Raw genomic sequence first — 23,511 nt, forward strand, 5'->3', positions numbered from 1 at the left:
TTTCCGGGTTAAGTGTGCATTTCATGGGTTAATTTTCATTCAACTTCAATTATTATTATTTTTGTCAGATTCAAGTTACTTCTGTGACCACTGTGGGTTTTTCTTTCATTAACAAAGGGGCACAAAAATTGTATACACGTTTGTACCTATATATATATATATATATATATAAATATATACATACACACACACAGTAGTCCTGATCAAAAGACCAGTTGAATAATTTCAATAATTGAGACTTTACACTGTTAGATCTTAAAAATGTTCTCAATAGAGCTTCAAAAAGAATAAATGGGAGTGAGACAAAATGGAATGATAAAGCAATTTATTACATATAAGCTGAAATAGGGTGTTCTTCAGCTGATCAAAAGTTTAAGACTATAGCCCAAAACCCCCCTAAAATGGAAAGAAAAGTTTCAAAAAAAAGGAATAAGTAATGATTAGCTCCACCATCCTTGTTGATCAATAAAAATAACAAAAAAAATGTTTCGGCATGCACAACGTGAGTGTTTCCAGGAGGCTGCTCCAAGTTGTGAAGATGGTCTTGTAGTTTTGACCAACGAGTGAGCATGAATTAACATGAGCTAAGCTAAGCATGAGTCTATCGGTCCACATTGAACTCGTACTGAACTCGCGGCTCAATTTGCTTGAACACTACTACTCGCGTCATTCAGCGAATGATTTGGTATGTTCAGTAACCTTTGAAGAATGCAGTCATTTTGCATGGGGATAAGACAGACGCGTTGAAACAGAGTTTACGTAATCCTTAAAAACCAGAAATCCGTGGCATAATCACAATTAACTGAATTTTACAAAACAATTAAAAAGCATTGAAATGTGTGAAAAAGAAGTACTGTATGTGAACTGTTGTGCCATCATCCTTGAATAAATATGTCCAGAACAAGAAGACTTATATTCCATCCATCCATTTTCTATACCGTTTATCCTCACTAGTCACTGGTGAGCTGGAGCCCATTCCAGTTGACTGTGGTCGAGAGGCGGGGTACACCCTGGACTGGACGCCCGCCAATCGCAGGGGTCTCATATTGAAGCTATGAACATATGAGGTACTATGTTGCATTTGAGGTCATACTCTCAGCTGGGAAATGGGACTTCAGGTGTTGTTTCAGTGCTGGTATGGTGGAAAGTTCTTTATGACACAAGTGGCAACGCAGAGGTTGCTTCAACAACTCGCTGGTGCCTTCTTTGACTGTTACCTTTCCATCAGTTTCAAGCATATGGATGACATCTGCGAAGAAATCACAAAAGAGTACAAAGTAACCACTTTTGTCAATTTATTAGGGACAAAGGGCCACATTCACTAACTGGGCGTACGCACAAATCTGTGCTTACACAAGTTTGACGCACAAATCGCTGATTCATCAATATGTTCATACAGTGCCATGAAAAAGTAAATTCTTACATTTTTGCATAGGTTCCCCACTTTAATGTTTAAGATCATCAAACAAATGTAAATAGACAAATATAACCCATGTATACTTAAATTATGTTTTTAAATGTTGATTTCATTTATTAAGGTCGGAAAAAAACTATTCAAAGTTACCTGGCCCTGTGTGAAAATGTAATTACCGCCCTTGTTAAATTATAAACTAATTGTGGCTAATCATAATTTTTGGTTAATTTTCACTGATCACTCCCAAACCTGATTACCTCTACACCTGTTCAACTAAGAAATCACTTAAACTGAATATGTCCCAACAAAAGCAAGTGAGACAAAAGATTTAAAAAGCTGCAACAAAATGACATGATCCAAAGAAATTCCAGAACAGTCGAGAAATCTGATAGAAACATCTATCAGTCTGGAAAGGGTTACAAAAGGCATTTCTAAAGCTTTAGGATTCCAACGAACCCTAGGGAGAGCCATTAGCCTCACGTGGAGAAAACATGAAACAGTGGTGAACCTTCCCAGGAGTGGCCGGCCTACAAAGATTACCCCAAGAAAACAGAAATGACTCATCCAATAGGCCACGAAGGAACTCAGGACAACTTCTAAAGAACTGCAGGCCTCCCTTGCCTCTGTTAAGGTCAGCGTTCTTAATACAACAATAAGGAAGACACTGGGCAAAAACGGCATTCACGGCAGAGTTCCAAGGTGAAAACTACTGCTGACCAAAAAGAACATAAAGGCTTGTCTTACTTTTGCACCAAAAAAAAATTATCTGAATGATTCCCAAGACTTTTGGGAGAATATTATCTGGACTGACGAGATGAAAGTTGGGCTTTTTGGAAAGTGTATGTTTCGTTACATCTGGCGTAAATGTAGCACAGCATTTCAAATGGGAGTGTGATCGTCTTGAGCTGCTTCACTCCTTCAAGACCTGGACAACTTGCTGTGAATGGTAGAACCATGAATTCTGCTCTTTAAGAGAAAATCCTGAAGGAGAATGTTCAGCCATCAGTTTGTGACCTCAAGCGGAAGCGCACTTGGGTTCGGGAGTCGGATAAGAATACAAAACACACCAGCAAGTCAACTTCTGAATGGCTTTAAAAAAAAAAAAAAATGAAGGTTTTGAAGTGGCCTAGTCAAAGTCCAGACTTGAATCCGTTTGAAATGCAGTAGCATGACCTTCGAAAGTCCATTCATGCTCGAAAACCCTCAATTTTTGCTGAATTCAAACAATTCTGCAAGGAAGAGTGGGCCAAAAAAGTATTTAGTCAGCCACCAATTGTGCAAGTTCTCCACTTTAAAAGATGAGAGAGGCCTGTATTTTCATCATAGATATCTAACTTATGATGGACAAAATTAGGGGAGAAAAAAAACAGAACATCCCATCTGATTTTCAAAGAATTTATTAGCAACTTTCTGTGGAAAATAAGTATTTCGTCACCTACAAACAAGCAAGATTTCTGGCTCTCACAGACCTGTAACTTCTTCTTTGAGAGGCTACTCTGTCCTCCACTCACCTGTATTAATGGCACCTGTTTGTACTCATCAGTATAAAAGACACCTGTCCACAACCTCAAACAGTCACACTCCAAACTCCACTATGGCCAAGATCAAAGAGCTGTCAAAGGACACCAGAAAAAAAATTGTAGACCTGCACCAGGCTGGGAAGACTGAATCTGCAATAGGTAAGCAGCTTGGTGTGAAGAAATCAACTGTGGGAGCAATTATTAGAAAATGGAAGACATACAAGACCACTGATAATCTCCCGCGATCTGGGGGTCCACGCACCGTCTCACCCCGTGGGGTCAAAATGATCACAAGAACGTTGAGCAAAAATCCCAGAACCACACCTAGTGAATGACCTGCAGAGAGCTGGGACCAAAGTCACAAAGGCTGCCATCACTAACACAGTACGCCGCCAGGGACTCAAATCCTGCAGTACCAGACGTGGCCCCCTGCTTAAAGCAAAGCAAATTTATTTATATAGCGCATTTCATACACAAGGTAACTCAATGTGCTTTACATGATTAAAAGCATTTAAAAACAAAGAAAAAAACAGCTTATAAACATTTAAAACAAAGGAAAAAAAGTCATTAAAATAGCATACAGTGCAAGAAATATCCTTTAAAAGTGGAAATGCTCTAAAAAGCATGAGAGGAAAAAAAAAGTCTTTAACCTGGACTTGAAAAACATTCACACTTGGGCGTGACGACACTTCTGTTGGGAACTTATTCCATTTGTGGCAGCATAATGCTGCTTCACCGTTTGCTTTTGGACTCTGTGCTCCACTATTTGACCTGAGTCTGTCGATCTGAGCCCTACTGGGTTTATATCCCATGAGAGTTTCTTTCATGTATTCAGGACCTAAATAGTTTAGTGATTTGTAGGCCAGCAGCCGAACTTTAAAATAGATTCTAAAGCTGACTGGAAGTCAGTGTAAAGACTTTAGAATATGCTCTGACCTCTTTATTCTGGTCAGAACCCGAGCTGCAGCATTCTGAATGAGGTGCAGCTGTTTAAAGCTCTTTTTTCGGGAGTCCAATCAGAAGGCCATTACAATAGTCAAGTATACTTGAGCTAAAAGCATGAATGAGCTTTTCCTGGTCTGCTTGACACATGCAAGCCTTCACTCTAGATAGGTTCTTCAGATGGTCGAAGGCACTTTTAGTAATTGATTTCATATGACTGTTGAAAGTCAGGTCGGAATCTATCAGAACACCAAGGTTTCGGACTTGGTCTTTGGTTTTTAAAGAGAGTGACTCCAGGTATTTACTCACAGCAATCTTCTTTTATTGCCAAAAACTATCTCAGTTTTGTTGTGGTTTAATTGAAGAAAATTTTGGCTCATCCAGTTATTTATCTGTTTTAGACTGTGACACAACACGTCACTTGAACTGTAGTCATCTGGAGACACTGCGAGATATTACTGGGTCATCTGCATAGCTATGATAGTCAAAATTTAAGTTCTGAAGAATTTGACCCAAGGGTAGCATATACAGGCTGAACAGGAGGGGTCCAAGAACTGACCCTTGAGGGACCCCATAGGTGATTGACATTCAATGAGACTGACCATTTCCAATGGTTACAAAATAACTAATTTCCTCCAGGTAGGACGTGTACCATTTAAGGACTGTTCCATTTAGTCCTACCCACATTTCCAACCTGTTCAGCAGAAAGATCTACCGTATCAAAAGCCACACTGAGGTCCAACAAGACCAGAATTTACACCTTTCCCAAGTCAGTATTCAACCTTATATCATTTAGCACTTTAATAAGAGCAGATTCTGTACTGTGATGAGTTCGGAAACCTGATTGAAATTTGTCCAAAAGTCCACTTAAGTTGAAGAAATTGCTGAGTTGATTAAAAATAACTTTCTCAACAATCTTGGCTATGAAAGGGAGATTTGAGATGGGTCTATAGCTAGCTAACATGGAAGCATCCAGTGTTCTATTTTTTAGCAGAGGCTTATTGGAAGCGTCTTTAAAGGACAGATGACAAAGATGTGGGGTCAGTTAAAATTCATATTTGCATTATTTGTGTGTTATGTAATACAACCCCAATTCCAATGAAGTTGGGACATTATGGCTGCAACACGTTCCAAAAAAGCTGGGACAGGTGGCAAAAAAGAGGAGTTGAGGAATGCTCATCGAACACCTGTTTGGAACATCCCACAGGTGAACAGGCTAATTGGGAACAGGTGGGTGCCATGATTGGGTATAAAAGGAGCTTCCCTGAATTGCTCAGTCATTCACAAGCAAAGATGGGGTGAGGGTCACCTCTTTGTGAACAAGTGCGTGAGAAAATAGTCCAACAGTTTAAGGACAATGTTCCTCAACGTACAATTGCAATTTAGGGATTTCATCATCTACAGTCCATAATATCATCAAAAGGTTCAGAGAAATTATACACACAGTGGCCCTGGATGTTCTCAAGCAGCAATCCGAGGTACTGAAGTGAGATTTCATTGATCTCTTAACAAAACTGCAATGTTTGGATGCTGAGTTTGTGGACCTCTCCCACTTGTACGATTTGGAGATGAACATTTCTCTAGGCTCAGTCAATTAAAGATATGTGTGTTCTGCACTATCCGTGAGTTTCATTGACAATCTCTGTGTACGTCATTCAGCGGCCCGAAAAGAAAACCTTGTTGACACGGCTGAAGGACAAAAAGATGCAGTTGTTCCCATGACAATCGTAGGTCCAAGAGATAAGCCAACACGAGGCGCAGACGGATTCATCAACTTCATCCAAACAATCGGAGGAGCGAATGACAAATGAGATGAGCCAGCACGTTGAATCTCCCACACCCCTCCCTGCCCCATTGGAGCAAAGCCCAACGCAAAACTCACTCTCTACCCGCCTAAATTCTCTGTTAGGTGTGATGGACAGGATGAAGACTATTGTCAATATTGGAATCCAAAGTACACCACACCAAGAAGTGTTCCTGAGCCCATGTGGTGATATCCTTTCCACATTGATGTCGGTTTTTGATGCAGGGTCGCCTGAAGGATCGAAGGTCACGGGCATTCAATGTTGGTTTTCGGTCAGATTTCCCAGTTGGGTGCTGATTCGTGATCTTTAGAAAGATTTTTAGAAATATCAGACACCATTTCATTGGTAAAACCCAGTGCTTTGTTGTTCTTCTCACTGCAAAAATGTTTCACAATCGTTGTCAGCTCCATCACCAACTATTAATGATTGGGGTGAAATTTTTTTCTTGTATGATTCAGTTTCATACCTTTCAGTGGTGGTGGGGGATGAGCATTCTTGGCCAGGGTCTTGTAAAAGTGGCTCAAATCTATTTCTAAGTCTGAAGTCAATGTTTTGCATTGACTTGCAACCTATTTTTCTTGCCCTTCGCTGCAGTGACCGTCCACGGCCGCTCACTCGGGGTTGAAGCAGCCCGCAACGCAGGCCAGCCGGATTCCTCTGTAATCTGCTGGTGTTGTGTCCTCCCTTTTAGATGTTGTCCCCTACCTTTGGGCTTTGCTCCCAATAAAATCCAGGGAGAACTGCTGGATGGTCCATTACCGTTTCCACAGTCCACATCCATCCTCTTTGTTGAGCTAAGTGGCACAACAAGTATTAGCACACTTCTGCTCACCATTTTGAGACATTGGTAGAGTGGTTTCATTCCCCAACTGTCCATTTACATCCACATACACTTCAAGACGGTGGATTTTGTTTCCAGGATTGACATCCTCTGCAGCAGTCAGTGATACTCCTCAGTGGAAAAGGGACGCATCTTGATTGCTGGTCGTTTTGCTAATAGCAGGCTTATGCTAATTAGCAGGCCACGCTTACGCAATGGTGAGAGGGTATCAGAAAATATTGGAATATGGCAGCAACTGGCTGTATCTACCAAAAAGGTACAGTCCCACAGATTTACAAATATCCAGGAGTCACTGCTTATCAAGCTTATCAAAACAAGCTTATCAGCAAGAAAAAAAATAAACAGAGGAAAAGCAAGCAGAGCGAGCGAAAAAAGTGTTTGCACTGTATGAGTCGGCTTAAGCCAGTAGATGTCTAGGTCCGTCTGACGTTTGCTCGAGAGAATTTGGATGATCCACAAGAGGATTGGGGGAATGTCATATGGTCAAATGAAACCAAAATAGAACTTTTTGGTAAAAACTCAACTTGTCGTGTTTGGAGGAGAAAGCATGGGGAGTTGCATCCAAGGACACCATACCTACCAGGACGACTCATCCATTCAAAGGAAAGAATGAATGGGGCCATGTATCGTGATATTTAGTCTCCAGATCTCAACCCCATAAAAAATCTCTGGAGGGATTTGAAAGTCTGTGTTGCCCAGTGACAGCCCCAAAACATCACTGCTCTAGAGATCTGCATGGAGGAATGGGCCAAAATACCAGTAACAGTGTGTGAAAACCTTGAAGACTTACAGAAAACATTGGACCTCTGTCATTGCCAACAAAGGGTATATAACAAAGTATTGAGATTAACTTTTGTTATTGACCAAATACTTATTTTCCACCATAATTTTCTAATAAATTCTTTAAGAATCAGACGTGATTTTCAGGATTTTTTTTCCCCCTCATTTCGTCTCTCATAGGTGAGGTATACCTATGATGAAAATTACAGGCCTCTCTCATCTTTTTAAGTGGGAGAACTTGCACAATTGGACTGACTAAATACTTTTTTGCCCCACTGCACCTCCACAGAGGTGTGAAAGACTCATTTCCAGTTATAGAAAACACTTGGTTTCAGTTGTTGCTGCTGAGAATGGCCCAACTATTACGTTTCGGGGACATTACTCTTTCCACACAGGGCTAGGTAACTTTGAGTAGGTTTTTTTCCCCCTCAATAAATCAAATCATTTAAAAGCATTTGAAGTTCACTGGGGTTATATTTTTTCTGATATTTACATTTGTTTGACGATCTTAAACAATAAAGAGGGGAATTAATGCAAAAATATAAGATATGTAATTTGATTGGATATTATATGGAATGTATTTTGTTTCGTAATGTAAGAATAGATAAAATAAAATATTTTGTTAATCTAGTCAGCCGAGCTGCGAGGAATGCAAAGTTATCAATGTCCTTTCACCATCGTTCCTGTCTTACTGTGTGTTGCATGTTTTTGTTTGCACATTAAGACAAAAGTCCTGTTTTTGTTTTAATTCCTCATTTTAAAGACGACTCAAGCAACATGTTTTTCCTTATGTTTATGAGATTGTAGGATGAAAGCTTCAGCTGGCTACTAGTGTGGACTGAATCGGTGGCAACAATAGGAAATGAAATATCAGTATTTTAAGAGGAAAAGCCCGTCAGCAACATATTGAGAAAAAACAGAAAAAGAACGATGAGTTAGCTCATTTTTGGAATGGTGAACGTAGTTCTAAATTTTGAATTTTTAACTGAACTAGATCATTATTGGAACAGTGAACTGAACTTTGAATTAGTTTGCGTAGAAAATGAACTTTCTAAACATTCTTTGTATGCATGAATGTGTGTATCCACCCCTGTCTGTGTATTGGCAGTTGTCGTACAACGAGCAGAGTGTGCGAGCTCATGCTTTGATCGCGCAACTGGACGGTGGACAGACACGCATAAATGACAGTGAGGCGGATGGAGGATGAAGATCTGAGAGAGCGCGAGGGTATGGCAACATGAAGGAGGTCAGAAGATATGGCAGAACAAGCTTATTGATGCCCTTGAATGTGCAGATCAGTATTTGGCTGAGGTACTGAGGTGCGTCAGACGGATGTCCTTTTACTGTATGGGGATAAAGGGGTGCAGCTTTGGCAGATTGAGCGCCACGGGCATGAGCAGTCATTTAGAATACATTTTGATTCACTAACATACACATGATGATGAGAAGAAAATTGGCCGGTGCGCATGTGTCATGAATCCGATGGAGACATGCTCAACTTGTGCATAGAATAAGAAAGTGTTTTACGCAATTATTAGTGAATGAGGCCCAAAGAAACAAAACAAAACAGGGAAAACATCCCTGCAGTGAAACATATCTGAACTTATTCCCAGGACTATATAAAACATTGTAGGGGGGACTGTGGGGGGGATCCCAGGCAGAGAATTATTTTTTTTATTTTAACATAAATTCAGCAATCTGGAAGACTGAAAAATACAACAGGGCAAAATAAATATGCAGAAAAACATTTATTTACACCCCTCAAGTACATGTTGATGTACAAATTTAAGATTAAAATTAAATTTCTCTGCTTATTTTGTTCTGGCCTCCAACTTGAGCCAGGCCCATCTCCACCTGCACCTGATGCCTGCTTCAAGCTGTGCCACATGAATAGCAACCCCCTCTTTAAGCACTCTCATTCTGGAAAAGAATTGACTAAAATCATTGTCTGTTACACTTCCTTTTTCCACTGTTACCAACTTCAAAGGCTTATCCCAAATGCATCCTCCAGGAAAATATTAAGTACAATATTTTTCTGTTTTTATTGGCCATTTCTGAATTTGAAGTTAGTTCATTCTGTGTTGTGACATAATCCCTAACATCGCTCCGTTGCTTAATAAATTTAACATCAGCGTCCGTAAACTAATTAGATAATTGTAGCCGCGTTTCCTATTTAATACAAAATGTACTAGCGGATCAACTCTTCTCGCCGATGTTAAGTGTACTTCGCGGTTCCGCTGGGACTGCAACCAGGGCCACGACCCTCAGCACCTTCACGCGAAAATATAAAAGACCAGTGCAACAAATACGACACTGGCGGATTTGATGAGCAATAATGTTGCTCAAACGTAAGAGTAGCAATAGAGGATGTCCGCTCCAGAGTAGAGTAGCCAAACATACTCAAGTAAGAGTACTGTTACTTGACAATAATGTGACTCACGTAAAAGTAAAAAGTAGTCCTCCCAAAAAATACTTGAGCAAGAGTAAAAAGTGAGTAGTGAAATAATTATTCAAGTACTGAGTAAATAGTGAGTTTCTCAAGTTATAAGTGAGCTTTAATATCCATGTTTGGGCAGACAGTGCCAGACAAATACTACAACACATGAAAGCTGTTGTTTTTGTCGTCTAAAATGCAAACAGTCGTGCACCGTTGCCTTCATGGTAACAACGACCTTCCCAACATGGCCGCACCTATGCATGCCAATTCGGCGGGCTGGCGTATCTAGCGTTAATACCTTCTCCCGGGAAGCCCAATAGAAGACGCTGTGTGAGGTCATGTGACTTTCATGTGTCGTTTGATTGGTGAACTAGTCTTTAACGTCACTCGCGCTTAAATTGGATTGGTGCAAACAGCGCCCAATGCAGAAGTCGAAGTTGTAGTCTCGCGGACGAAATTGTTGATATATAAGCAATATTTGATAAATAAAAGCAGTGAGCGCCATTTAGATCATTGTAACGGAGTAAAAGTCCTGTTACTTCTTAACAGCAGAAGTGGCGGGAGTGTTTTTTCTGGTCTCGTCAACTGCTATGACTTATCCAAAGCAGGTTCCAAGTGCACAGGCAAAACCTCAGGCCGATGCGCTGGCATATTAGTCCACCGCGGAGTAATATTCAGAAATGACGTGTGTGGATTGTGGATGTGTGGAATGGATCTAGTTGCCAGCGTTAGAGGAGTACGAAACAGCCTATGATGTCAGCGACAGCGGACCCCCCCCGCCCCCAAACAGACACACACACACACGAAAAACTCATCGGATCTACACGATTCACATAAATGGCCTATTTTGAGTTCAAAATGGCGAACTTTGCCGAAAGGCGACTGATTTGCATGTATGTATATAGTAGGGAGGAAATAGCATGAAAATTGAATATCACAATTATAGCAACCAAAATTATCACGGTTATCAGTATTATCAGAACATTGCTCAAAGATACACATACAAAAATCATGGATACACCCAATGAAACAACAGCAAGTTTAATTTTGAACAAACTATTTCAAATCAGCATCACTATGCTTTTTTGCAACTTCGGGCCCCACGAAATTGACAATTTTGGATTGTGATCACAGAGATGAGCCAAAACCCATTGTGGACCTGATAATAATAAAAATATTTATCTCACCTTGAGACTTGATAAAATAGTCTGTGGTGAACGAGTTCCAGTGCTTTTTGTTCTTCAAGCAAGGAGAATCAAAGTCTTGGCTGATGACGTGAAGGTGCACATGACTGGAGGAGAAAAACACAAATGTGTGTGTGTATAAATGACATGAATATGTGCGCGTGCCAAGATCATAAGGGGGTATACTTAAATTGAAATGTTAAACTACAAGCAAGACAGAATTCCCGTGGATGCCCAACTTACTTAAAAAACCTCCCTACAAACTTCGGTTACCTCATACTGGGGATGGCATGGTACCCAGTGCGAAAGTCCAAGGTGCTTGCTTGTGGGCACTGATGAACCATCTGGTCAGCTACATGCTGCATGTGCTTGAGCAGGCTGCAGTGCTCATCACGCAGGGCCTTCAGGCTGGGAATTGATATCCATGGAAGGACAAGCCAATGGTAACGTGCCTTAGGGTATTTGTCCTTGATTATGACTACTTTATCATCCTTATACACCTACAAGAAAAATTCAGAGAAAGTACAGTAATCACAAACATAACTGTGATATTCTTAGTCATAAAAGCAATGTTTTCTTTTAAAAGCACCTGCATATTGGGGTCTTGCATTGAAGCCTTCAGCCCTTGGCTCCAATGTCCAATACTTTCCTGCAAGAGATTACCTTTTATTTTATGTTTCTGCCATACCTTACTGTAGTTCCGGCAAATAGACTTTGTTCCCCAATTAATTGACGGTTGCAATGTCTACTGGAATAAATAAACTAAAGCTAAAAAACAAATCTTTTTTTACTTTCCAGGGGGAAAAAAAAAGTGCCTTGACTATGAGTCATAGCTCGATGTGTACGAGACATCCCTACCGACACAGCACTAGCACAGCTGACACTGAAATGTATACAGTGGAGCACATTGCAAATATTTCAACAGTGACCTGAAAAGAATTAGCGATTGTAAGAAACTTTAGATCTAATGTCGAGACAAGAATGCAACTCATTGGCGTGATGGAAACTGTAAGTACAGTACAGAATAATATATTTTAATATTTAATAACAAATCTTTTACCCAATTTAAAAATTTAATAATACTGTGTATGTTTTACTTCATTCAGTAAACACAAATAAAGCCCCCACTATCCCCATCTAGCTTCTTACCCTAATGTACGCCCGGTACTGTCCAATACATGAGAATCCATGGTATCTTATTATTATTATTGTTTGATTTATTGTACGTAACTGATCATCAAGACGTCATCAGTAAATACGAGAGATGGTTGCATCATGCATTATAAAAAAACTGAATCACAATTATTTGTAATGAATTATTCAAAGTAAATCAGAAGAAAAGTTCATACGGCAATACATTTTCAGCTGTAAATTCCTTACTGTGATCACCTTTGACTCTCCTGCTCTGACAGAATCAGGCAATTGTTCTGTCTTTTTGGTTGCTTTTACACTGGGAGCCTCTGGAAGGCATTTATCCTTTGAAGACACATCACGCGGTCTCTTACAACTACTGGAGCCACTTTCGGGATGATCTTTGAACTGTACAGTGTATGGGTACAGCTCACTGACGATGCGGAGCAACTGGCCAGGCTTCATTTTGACCTCCTTTCCCTGACCTACCACCACAGAGTCTATGGAGGTGGGGTTTCCACCAAGCTTGGGAGTAAAGATGGGAAACAAATTCAGTAATTAGCCCAAAAAAAAAGTTGATTGTGAATATCCAATGTGCAATACAAGTTGTACATTTTTGCGTTTTCTCTTACCTGTTTAACTTTGACAAAACCTTTGCTGCAGTCTGCTTTCAACTCAACTGATTAAGAAGGGATAGTTTGGAATTAATAACTTAATTAGCCTCCATTACATTTTAACTGAAGTTGTGAAAATAAGATAGATTAAGTCATATGTCTTTAAGTAGGCTTAATTCATACGGATAAAGGTAAAATATTTTGCATTTATGCAAATCAGAATTGCAGGATTTAGGAATTCAAAACTGACTCATTTGAAACAAACTGCATGTAGCCTAACATTACTTCATACTTAAGTGGGGTGGTTGGGCGTTGCTACCTTTTCGTTTGCAAACAACACGCACAATTGAATCGATAGTGCAGTACTATTTACCTTGTTCCCTGGAGCATTTTTTGTCTTTAATAGTGGTTTCTGGCCCACGACCGAGAACAACTGGCTGAAGGTGAGGCAGCAGAATTGGTCTGTGCGTTGCTTCCTGACTGACAAGCATACAAATCGGCATTTTATCATTCTATCTGGAACAAAATATAAAGTATCCAATATCCAGATTAGCAAACCAGCCCACGCTTGCTTTGTTGACTCCGAGCGGCGCTTGATGATTACGTCACTGCGGTGATTTCCCCATGGCAGAGAAAATTCTGGAATTTGAAGTCTTCGCTTGACTTTCTTTTGCGGCATCAACGTGTTGCTTCCACTAAGGTTGGGACGTCTTGTTACAAGCGTACGCGCTTTGTGAATGCTAGTGTGTGAATTCCGCCAATGGATAAATGTTCGAATTATTACCGTCGTCTCTCAGCTAGCATGTTAGCATGAGCCATGCATTGATCGGGCTACGATGCTAACGTAAGCAGGGCCGGAGAAACGAAACCTTGTGAACAGTTTGCCAATGCTACGTATTCACAAGTTATCACTGTTTTATATTTATAGCCACTTTTAAATGTTAGTTGACAAGTAAACGGTTTTGGCTTATGTTTGGGTCTTTCCCTTTTCCCAATAAATATGATTTTACAAGTGACAATTTGATTTAGACGTATAGTCAAAACGACCTATGACAAATAGCTACCACATGGTGCGACAAAACCATTCAGATTTTTTTTGTGACACCGAACGTGCATTGCTGTATAGCGTTTGGGTTAGTACTGTGAAGTTGTTGCATACAAATGTCAAGTATTTTTTATTTGGGCACTCCCTTGAATAGTCTTTTTAAAGGTGAACTAGGTGTCAAGCCTTGTCCCCTCCATGTCCCCAAAAGACAATATATGTTTGGGGAGAGGGGGAAGCCTGGCGTCGTAGTTTGATGTAGGTCCTAAAACATAAGAGGGGAATGTAATTATTCAATGTGTTTTTCTTATCGCTGCTTTTTCAAGGTTATCATCTCAAGGCAAACATGGTGAAAGAAACTGGCTTCTATGACACATTGGGTGTGAAACCAAATGCGACCCCCGATGAATTAAAAAGGGCTTACCGCAAACTCGCTTTGAAATATCATCCTGACAAGAATCCAACAGAAGGAGAGAAGGTAAGAAGTGGACAAATTGTGATGAAAATGAGTGTCTTGACACATTACAGAGTGATATATTAGCCATGTTGTTCCCATCTAAAAAGTATTTTGGGATTCTTCGTAGTTCAAACAAATCTCACAAGCATACGAGGTGTTGTCAGATGCCAAGAAAAGAGAGATTTATGACCGTGGAGGCGAAAAGGCCATAAAGGAAGGAGGACCTGGTGGTGGCAGTGGTGGAGGAGGAAGCTTTGCATCACCAATGGACATCTTTGACTTGTTCTTTGGAGGCGGGAGTCGGATGCACAGAGAGAGAAAAGGTTTAGATACACTAGATTGCCTGACTCGGAGCTGAATTATTTTTCTGAAATTTGACGTACTACTACTAAATATAATATTAATTATATTGAATTTCTACATTCTTCCCCCCACTGCAGGGAAGAACATAGTGCACCAGATTTCAGTAACACTGGAAGATCTTTACAATGGAGCCACAAGAAAACTTTCTGTCCAGAAGAATAGTATTTGTGAGAGATGTGAAGGTATGTAGTAACGCACACATCTAGTGCCTTTTTTGACAATTAGTAGCCTATTTCCATCTAACAGCACAGTCACGTCTACACAACAGAGAAAGACTCCATAAATAATTGTCATCACATACCAGTGGCGTCTCCGAGCATCTTTACTTTAGTTACAATAATTTCAGTAGATCTCAACTATTCAGTCAGATTTTTTGGGGATAGCTTTCAGTATTAAATAAGATTGGCTCTCTCTTTTGTCCTTTTTCCTAATTGCATTTAATAGCCTAACAAAGTCTTGTGATATCATTTGTTATTAAACATTCAGATGAATTTAAACAATGTCATCCATCCATCCATTTTCTGAACAGCTTATCCTCACTCGGGTTGAGGGTGTGCTGGCGCTTATTGCGGCTGACTTTGGCCAGGAGGCGGGGTACGCCTTGAACTGGTCACCAGGCAGGCAATTTACTTTTCGATGTTAACAATGTTATGATGTTATTGAAACAGAGATGTTATTTTTTTTTAAACGACACATTTTTACAATATGCTAATTCATAGGCTATGCTACTGTATAACAGGGTAGGAAAATAAATAAAATGCACTGTATTGCCAAAAGTGTTCGCTCACCTGCCTTGACTCGGATACGAATTTAAGTGACATCACATTCGTAATCCATCAGGTTTAATATGACATCGGTCCACCCTCAGCAATTATGGAAAGGCTTTCCACAAGGTTTAGGAGTGGGTTTATGGGAATTTATGGCAATTTTTCCAGAAGCGCATTTGTGAGGCTACACACTGATGTTGGACGATAAGGCCTGACTCTCAGTCTCTGCTCTAATTCTTCCAAAAGTGTTCTATAGGGTTGAGGTCAGGATTGTGCAGGCCGGTCAAGTTCATCCACATCAAACTCTTTCATCCATGTCTATGAACCTTCATTTGTGCACTGATTCACAGACATGTTGGAACAGGAAGTGGCCATCTCGAAACTGTTCCCACAAAGTTGGAAATGTCCAAAATATTAGCCCCTGAGCTCCAGTGAAAGGAACTCTGAATGCTTCAGAATAGCAAGAATTTTTCGACAGTCAAATAGTTTGAGGATTTCCCCTTCCTGTTCCAAGATGTCTGTGCACCGGTGCACAAAGCAAGGTCCGTAAAGACCTGGATGAGAGAATTTGATATCGATGAACATGACTGGCCTGCACAGTCTTGCCCTAAACCTGATAGAACACCTTTGGGTTGATTTCAAGTGAACGTGAAAAATGGTGTACTGATGTCACAGAGCTCAGCACACACTGCAGCCTGGACTTGGAGTATTTGTTTTAAAATGTAAGCCATTCTACTCACAGTGCAATTTTGCTACATTCATACTCACCAGTGTTTACATTCCCCCGCAGGCTAACACGAGCGTTGCTGCAAACGCTGGCTGACCACGTAAACAAACTTGGTAAAAAGTACCCAGATTGACCCCTCATTATTCTCAGGGACTTTAACAAAGCCAAACTCAACCACAAACTCCCTTGAATACGAGCAGCACATTGACTGTCCCACCAGGGAAAACTGAAGACCACTGCTATACCATGCTGAAGGACTCATACCATGCTAAGATAATTAAAGTTCATAAATACAGATGAGGAAAGTAACTTATTATATGCCTAGTACAATGACAAATTAGATTTGAGTGTTGTATGGGGCAGTTGTGCTATATACCCTGTGAAGGAAGGATAGGACAGGACAAGGACAGGAGGGGAAGCATGCAAGACAGAGGTTGTGGACCCGGCTGTACAACTGAAGTGCGGTGGGAGTGCTTATGAAAATTCTAAACATCTTTAAAAATAGACTACAAGTGAGGGGATAACCAGGAAGTTCGCATAGTTATTATACAATTTATTTTTCGCAGTGAGTGAATGGCCCCACACCAAGTGAATAAGTCCAAGAGGTGACTATCTGTGGGCGTATGCAAGTGAATTGACATTGTCTCGCATGCACAATAACCCTCAGAATTGAACTGTAATTGCTGTGCCTGCACCGCGGGGGCTGAGGACCCCCACCCAACCCAGTCGAGAGGTGAGGTCGTGCCCAGGAGCCCACCCGAGAGTGGCCCACTGAACAGGGCCTAGAAGTTTAAAAGTGCATTAACATTCCTTTATTAGTCCCACAATGAGGAAATTTGCATCGTTTCAACAGCAATCGCGGATACAGAAAATAGGAAAATAGCCTGGAAGAGAAGACATTTGGCTGCAAATGTGTCTGCTGTTTCAAGGTTGATGCAATAAATCCATTAAAATAATAAAAGTTGAAGCCATAATTTAACTATTATGATTATAGAGTAACACTAATGTTATGCAATTGAACGGTATGCAGAAAAATTTGTGTCCTGTTTGTATCCTATTACATAATAACTCGTATACTGCAATAGCTGTCACGCGATAATGTTCCCTCCGCAGTCGTAGGCATAAATGCAATTTTACTAATAATTGACATAGTAATTTCAATGTTTCAGTTTTCGGCTTGGATTCCTCATTTTCGGTTCCGGCCAAGAATTTTAATTTTGGTGCATCACTTGTAATAACTAATCCCACTCCACGCTAGAACAAAATGTCAAAGCAAAGGCCTTTTAAAAAAATACTAAAGTTCATCAGTTAATTTGGATAGCGGTGTAGACTACGTCGTCACAAGGCACAGGAAGGCATTTACTTAAATCTTTTAATTTTGTTGCTTTAAATTTATGGCCTAGAAGGGTTTTCATACAAAGATATACTGTAATTATGACTTTTCCTTAGCATTTGAGATAGACTACGCCGCCTTCCGATGTCTGTTACGTTGCTGTCGTAGGAACTAATGTTATCTTCCTGGTTGGAAGCCAATTCACAGGCCTGCAAAAGCATACCAAAGCACCAGGGGGCAGTATACCCCCGTTGTAAAGCCACTTTTGTCAATCAGAAGGCTGATAAAAATTGTTTTTAGAAAAGGCTCTGCAAAACCAATCTTCTATTGACAGAAGGAATTTTAAGTTTTGATAGCCAGAGGAATTATTACTACATGTTACACACTTTTCTGACAAAGGATTTTCCGACTGCATTTAAATGCCACAGTTCTTTCCATGGCATTTACCAAAAAGTCACATTTCAGTGACCTAAAAACCATTTTAACAGTGGACAAAAGGCAATAGTATTTGGAAAAAAGATTAAACATTGACTTTTTGTGTGGAAAAGGCCTTTGTTACCGCAACCAACCACCATACCACAGAAAGTGACCTTTGACAGCTTGTTTAATATTCTGTCGGCAGGTCGTGGCAGTCGTAAAGGCGCAGCCCAGATGTGCATGTCATGCCACGGTACGGGCATGCAGGTGCGTGTACACCAACTAGTGCCAGGTATGGTCCAGCAGGTGTCCACAGTGTGTCACGGCTGTCAGGGCCAAGGACAGCGAATCAGTCAGAAGGACCGCTGCAAGGCGTGCGGGGGTCGGAAGATGTTGCGACAGAAGAAGATTCTGGAGGTCCACATTGACAAGGGTGAGAAAGAAGGAAGAGTCGATCAGAATGTAACGCTTAATTGATCGGGGAAGAACATCAACGCTAAAGCCAAACGTTACATTGCGCAGGAATGAGAGATGGACAGAAGATAGTGTTCCATGGGGAGGGAGACCAAGAGCCAGGTCTTGAGGCAGGTGACATCATTATTGTCCTGGACCTGCAAGAACATCCACGTTTTACCAGGTAACATTTTCACCTTTTAAATGTTATTTATGTAGGATTTAGGGCAGGAGTTTATCACATGCTATTTCATGATATTGAATGATAATACACTACATTTGGACAATTATATTCTTCCAACTTTCTGGTAACAGTTTGGGGAGGGAAATTTTCTGTTCCCAGTGCATAAAGCAAGGTTCTCGTATTATAGGTGGAAGAACTTGCTCCTCAAATCACCTTTGGCTGAATTAAAGACATTGAAAGCCATTCACTGTGACTTCACAAATGCCTAGATGAATGGACAAAAGTTCCTGTAAGTTCTCCCACTTAAAAAGATGAGCGAGGCCTGTAATTTTCATCCTAGGTATACCTCACTGATAAGAGACAAAATTAGAAGGAAAAAAATCCAGAAAATCACAGTCTGATTTTTAAAGAATTTATTAGCATATTATAGTGGAAATTATATAGTCAATAACAAAATGTCAATATCATCTCAATACTTTGTTGTATACCCTTTGTTGGCAATGACAGTGTCAAACATTTTCTGTAACTCTTCACAAGGTTTTCACACACTGTTGCTGGTATTTTGGCCCATGCAGATCTCCTCTAGAGCAGTGATGTTTTGGGGCTGTCGCTGGGCAACACAGACTTTCAACTTCCTCCAAAGATTTTCTATTGGGTTGAGATCTGGAGACCGGCTAGGGCACTCCAGGACCTTGAAATGCTTCTTACGAAGCCACTCCTTTGTTGCCGGTGCGGTGTGTTTGGGATCATTGTCATGCTGAAGGACCCAGCCATGTTTCATCTTCATGCCCTTGCTGATGGAAGGAGGTTTTCACTCAAAATCTCACGATACATGGCCCCATTCATTCTTTCCTTTACACGGATGCATAAAAACAGCCCCAAAGCATGATGTTTACACCCCCGTGCTTCACAGTAGGTATGGTGTTCTTTGGATGCAACACAGCATTCTTTCTCCTCCAAACATGACAAGCTGAGTTTTTACCAAAAAGTTATATTTTGGTTTCATCTGACCATGTGACATTCTCCCAATCCTCTTCTGGATTATCCAAATGCGCTCTAGCAAACTTCAGACGGGCCTGGACATGTACTGACTTAAGATGGGGGACACGTCTGGCACTGCAGGATCTGAGTCACTGGTGGTGTAGTGTGTTACTGATGGTAGCCTTTTGTTACTTTGGTCCCAGCTCTCTGCAGGCCATTCACTAGGTCCCCCCATGTGGTTCTGGGATTTTTGCTCACCGTTCTTGTGATCATTCTGACCCACGAGATGAGATCTTGCGTGGAGCCCAAGATCGAGGGAGATTATTAGTGGTCTCGTATGGCTTCCATTTTCTAATAATTGCTCCCACGGTTGATATCTTCATACCAAGCTGCTTACCTACTGCAGATTCAGTCTTCCCAGCCTGGTGCAGATCTACAATTTTGTTTCTGGTGTCCTTTGACAGCTCTTTGGTCTTGGCCATAGTGGAGTTTGGAGTGTGACTGTTTGAGGTTGTGGACAGGTGTCTTTTATACTGATAACGAGTTCAAACAGGTGCCATTAATACAGGTAACGAGTGGAGGACAGAGGAGCCTCTTAAAGAAGTTACAGGTCTGTGAGAGCCAGAAAACTTTGTAGGTGACCAAATACTTATTTTCCACCATAATTTGCTAATAAATTCTTTAAAAATCAGACAGTGATTTCCCGTATTTTTGTTTTTCTTCGTTCCTCATTTTGTCTCTCATAGGTGAGGTATAACTGTGATTAAAATTACAGGCCTCTCTCATCTTTTTAAGTGGGAGAACTTGCGCAATTGGTTGGTGACTCAATACTTTTTGCCCCACTCTGTGTGTGTTTAAAAAAAAAAAAAAAAAAAAAAAAAAAAGCTCACGTGACATGGCAAACGATCGCAACGGATAGAGGTGTACCTGAGCTGTCTACCGTATGGTTTGGAATTGTATTGTTATTTTATATTTCCCTCTCCCCGCTACTGAGGGGGAGTTAGGTCACTTGGGTTTTTCCTCCAAGGGGAGAGGTGCCACCGCTCGCTGCCGGCTGGGGAAACAGGCTCACCGGCTTGCCACGAGCCTCGCAATCCATCTGTAAAGAGAAGCCTTGGCAGCCCACAGTGGCCAGCCAGGTCGCCGCTCAGCGCCAAAATGAAGCCTATAACCGCGAGGAACGTTTGAAGTGTAGTGCAGCTAGCGGGCTTCTTAATCAAAGCACAAGCAATTGATCTGCTATGCTATCACAGTTTGTGGGCTGGCCGTAGCGGGCTAAGCACAGTTGCGTGGGCCAAGGCAAACCTAGTCAAATTGGGCCTTTGACATCCACATGAACTCAAGTATTGTACTTCAGTTCAGTTTTGACAAAGGGTGAATACTGTATGTCATTTAGGCCAAATTTGTCCTGCTTTTTAAATCTGTCACAATTATCTGACAGCTCAAGTTACTGTACATAACCGTTTTCATGTTCTCCCCATGTCCAGTAATATTTACCTCCTAAAATGTTCAATATTAATGTTGTCAACTAAAAAGTGTGAATTTGAGAAAAATCTGAAATTTCTCCTATTTCCTGATCTCAATAGTCCTTTTTGTGTAAAAGTATAATTAACCAGGTCATTTTTTTCATCAGCTGGTTATGTTTACATAGTAGTTATTTATATAATAAATTGGTTATCCATTCATAAACCTATTATCTGTATGCAGTAATCCCCCCCAGTCCACCTGCGCAATAAATGCAATTCATGAAATACAAATACCCTATTTAAATAGCCCCTAGGCATGTTTTTGCTGCACTTACGGCACTTACATTTTTATGAAAGGCCTATAAACACACCTACAAGAATACAAACACATTTATACACATAATATATTGAGAGAGAGCAAGAGCAATGGATAACACAAATATTATTTGTTCTATTATTATTTGCTAACTGTACTTCTTGACGTCATGGACTATCTGTGTCACACTGCTACCATGTTAGGCTAACACGGGCATACCAGAGGGGGCAGCACCATCTTGTATTAATATGTGCATCTTATAAATCAATGAATGCGGTGTGGGGGGGGAAATCTCCAATTTTACTTTAATTGTGATTTGGAAATGTACTTCCAGAAAAGGAGACGATTTGACCATGTCGATGGAGTTGCAGCTGGTAGAAGCTTTGTGTGGTTTCCAGAAGCCTGTTCAGACACTTGACAACCGAACCCTCCTTGTCACCTCCCATCCAGGTCGGAACCAGACTGTCTGAACTTCTTGGAAAGGTCTTGACAAAACTCAAGTAATTCATGTAATACTGTATTCCTACAGGGGAACTGATCAAACCCGGCGACACAAAGTGTGTCTGCAATGAGGGGATGCCAATGCATCGCCGGCCATTTGAGAAAGGCAGACTCATTATTCACTTTTCTGTAAGAGAGCCATGTTTACACATGCATGCAACCAATGGCATACAATATATTGCAACCTTGACTAAATGTGGAATCAAAACTCCGTTCCTCGAGGTGGTGTTCCCAAAAGCCAACTTCCTTCCAAAGAACAAACTGAAGGAGTTGGAGAGCTACCTTCCGGTGAAGGTGGACACGGAGCAACCGGAGAGCATGGACGATGACCTCTACATCTACGCCGACCTTGAGGACTGTGACCTCGAGAACAGGAAACGACACAGGCATCAGCACTACTACATGGACGAGGATGACTATGCCAGCACCGGAGGTGTTCAGTGCCAGACGTCTTAAACAACAACCTTGCATTCCAAAACCTTCATCTTCTAAAATAAAGCGCCTTTTTTTTTTTTTTTTTTAAATCTCATGCACTTTTTTTTTCTTTGTTACTTTTCTCAATTGTCGAGCTTGAAACACCAAACTGTGTTCATCGTGATCATTTTTGGATGGCGATCTGAAGGACTTAGTATTTGTTGCTGCTGCAATGATAATGTGACAAAAGGAGAGTGCGAAATAAGTCTGTTTCCCGATAACGCTTCTTAATGCAGGAACATTCAGCTATAAAGCCAATATAGAATAACCTTTTATAGTGTTACTAATCACTTGCTGTTGTAGACATCTTGTTAATGACCTGTTCAATCCAGTGTGTGTGTGTGTGTGTTAAGATGGAGTGTGCATACTGAATTGATTTTATTACAGTTATGCTATTTTACCCTTTTCAAAGGGCTATTTCCTAAACAGTTCTTAATCTTGAAAATGTGACTGACAAAGTTAAGCAATTAACCATTGCTTGAATCTAATTTATCAGCTGGAGTTTTGATACCTAACTGTGGTGTCAAATGATAGCTACCTGCCATGTCAATTGTGATTTATTTTTTGTCTTTTGTGACTTTGTCAAGAAAGGGGCTGATTTTACTGTGTGGAAGGGGGGAAACCATCTTCTCATGAGCCAAACTGTCTGCTGTTCCAGTAGAGTTTAAGGTTTAGAGTCAAACATTTCGGCACCTTTTTTGTTTTTTAACTTAATCCCCCTGAAGCATTATCATGTTATATACTTTAGAGAATGACATTTGGAAATTTAAGTGGCAATTTGTAACAGAAAGAGCTTACCTGCAAGTTATTGATTTTGTCTTATTGTCATGTAACTGGTTGTTGTTGACTGTAAATGCCACGTTGGTAAGCAGAGCTGCAGGTGCGCACCTCTTACCTCAATAAATGATTGTCTTAAAGAGCATTGTGATTCTTTTAATGATATAGTTCCTTGTGCACGATATTGAACAAAATGGATGTTTCGTTGCACTTCTGTTTAGATGCAAAGAGAAGTATTTTTAATGTCAGGAAAAACTTTTTCAAGAAAAGGTTAGTGTATGTATGACTTTTCCAAACCATTTACAAAGGCATACAAACATGCTTGATTAATAAGTCATAAATAATTCATTAGGTGTGATTTTGCGTTTTTGCAGTGTGGAGCTTGGCAGAACTTCCATTGTAGAGGGGAATTAAACGTAGCATTGCTGATTAAGACACTTCATCTACAGTTGCAGTATAGTTCAATAAAAGTACTGTAATTGATTTAAAATCGTTTTATCAACAATTTGTTTTTTTTTTAAATAACTTGAACATGGCAGATGCAGGATATATTCCACCATAAAAAGCTATGATCTATAGTTCATC

At 40.5% G+C, this 23,511-nt stretch overlaps 2 protein-coding genes across 8 annotated transcripts; one reads left to right on the forward strand and one right to left on the reverse strand.

The window, feature by feature from the left end:
- Positions 1 to 308: 308 nt before the first annotated feature.
- Positions 309 to 13,403, reverse strand: aptx (aprataxin). Of its 5 annotated transcripts, none has more exons than XM_061772297.1 (8): positions 13,235 to 13,397; positions 13,042 to 13,148; positions 12,687 to 12,733; positions 12,304 to 12,579; positions 11,513 to 11,572; positions 11,197 to 11,423; positions 10,927 to 11,030; positions 309 to 1,249 (listed from the first exon to the last, which is right to left on the reverse strand). In XM_061772297.1, exons 1-8 carry the CDS (start codon positions 13,345 to 13,347, stop codon positions 1,071 to 1,073), a joined length of 1,113 nt encoding a protein of 370 aa, XP_061628281.1. In that variant the 5' UTR covers positions 13,348 to 13,397; the 3' UTR covers positions 309 to 1,070. The 5 variants fall into 5 exon arrangements, with proteins under 5 accessions (XP_061628281.1, XP_061628282.1, XP_061628284.1 ...); XM_061772298.1 differs by having other exon boundaries at positions 12,313 to 12,579; positions 13,235 to 13,391; XM_061772301.1 differs by lacking the exon at positions 309 to 1,249 and adding an exon at positions 9,066 to 9,222 and having other exon boundaries at positions 13,235 to 13,403.
- On the forward strand, positions 12,969 to 23,066 carry dnaja1 (DnaJ heat shock protein family (Hsp40) member A1). Of its 3 annotated transcripts, none has more exons than XM_061772295.1 (9): positions 12,969 to 13,111; positions 14,037 to 14,188; positions 14,295 to 14,490; positions 14,608 to 14,712; positions 17,980 to 18,207; positions 18,297 to 18,411; positions 21,509 to 21,624; positions 21,704 to 21,804; positions 21,898 to 23,066. In XM_061772295.1, exons 2-9 carry the CDS (start codon positions 14,057 to 14,059, stop codon positions 22,129 to 22,131), a joined length of 1,227 nt encoding a protein of 408 aa, XP_061628279.1. In that variant the 5' UTR covers positions 12,969 to 13,111; positions 14,037 to 14,056; the 3' UTR covers positions 22,132 to 23,066. The 3 variants fall into 3 exon arrangements, with proteins under 3 accessions (XP_061628279.1, XP_061628278.1, XP_061628280.1); XM_061772294.1 differs by lacking the exon at positions 12,969 to 13,111 and adding an exon at positions 13,222 to 13,368; XM_061772296.1 differs by lacking the exon at positions 12,969 to 13,111 and adding an exon at positions 13,379 to 13,512.
- The last annotated feature ends 445 nt before the right edge of the window (positions 23,067 to 23,511 follow it).

Source organism: Phyllopteryx taeniolatus, chromosome 4, assembly GCF_024500385.1.
Source record: "Phyllopteryx taeniolatus isolate TA_2022b chromosome 4, UOR_Ptae_1.2, whole genome shotgun sequence".
Classification (NCBI taxonomy): Eukaryota; Metazoa; Chordata; class Actinopteri; order Syngnathiformes; family Syngnathidae; genus Phyllopteryx; species Phyllopteryx taeniolatus.

Excerpts from the sequence above, each read along its gene's own strand:
- aptx (XM_061772297.1), bottom strand. The coding sequence starts at position 13,347 with ATGCCGCAAAAGAAAGTCAAGCGAAGACTTCAAATTCCAGAATTTTCT. Across the intron at positions 11,424-11,512 it reads TGCAAGACCCCAATATGCAG|GTGTATAAGGATGATAAAGT; the intron begins GTGCTTTTAAAA and ends TTTTTCTTGTAG. Across the intron at positions 11,031-11,196 it reads CATGCCATCCCCAGTATGAG|TCATGTGCACCTTCACGTCA; the intron begins GTAACCGAAGTT and ends TTTCTCCTCCAG.
- dnaja1 (XM_061772295.1), top strand. The coding sequence starts at position 14,057 with ATGGTGAAAGAAACTGGCTTCTATGACACATTGGGTGTGAAACCAAAT. Across the intron at positions 14,189-14,294 it reads ATCCAACAGAAGGAGAGAAG|TTCAAACAAATCTCACAAGC; the intron begins GTAAGAAGTGGA and ends GATTCTTCGTAG. Across the intron at positions 14,491-14,607 it reads GATGCACAGAGAGAGAAAAG|GGAAGAACATAGTGCACCAG; the intron begins GTTTAGATACAC and ends CCCCCACTGCAG.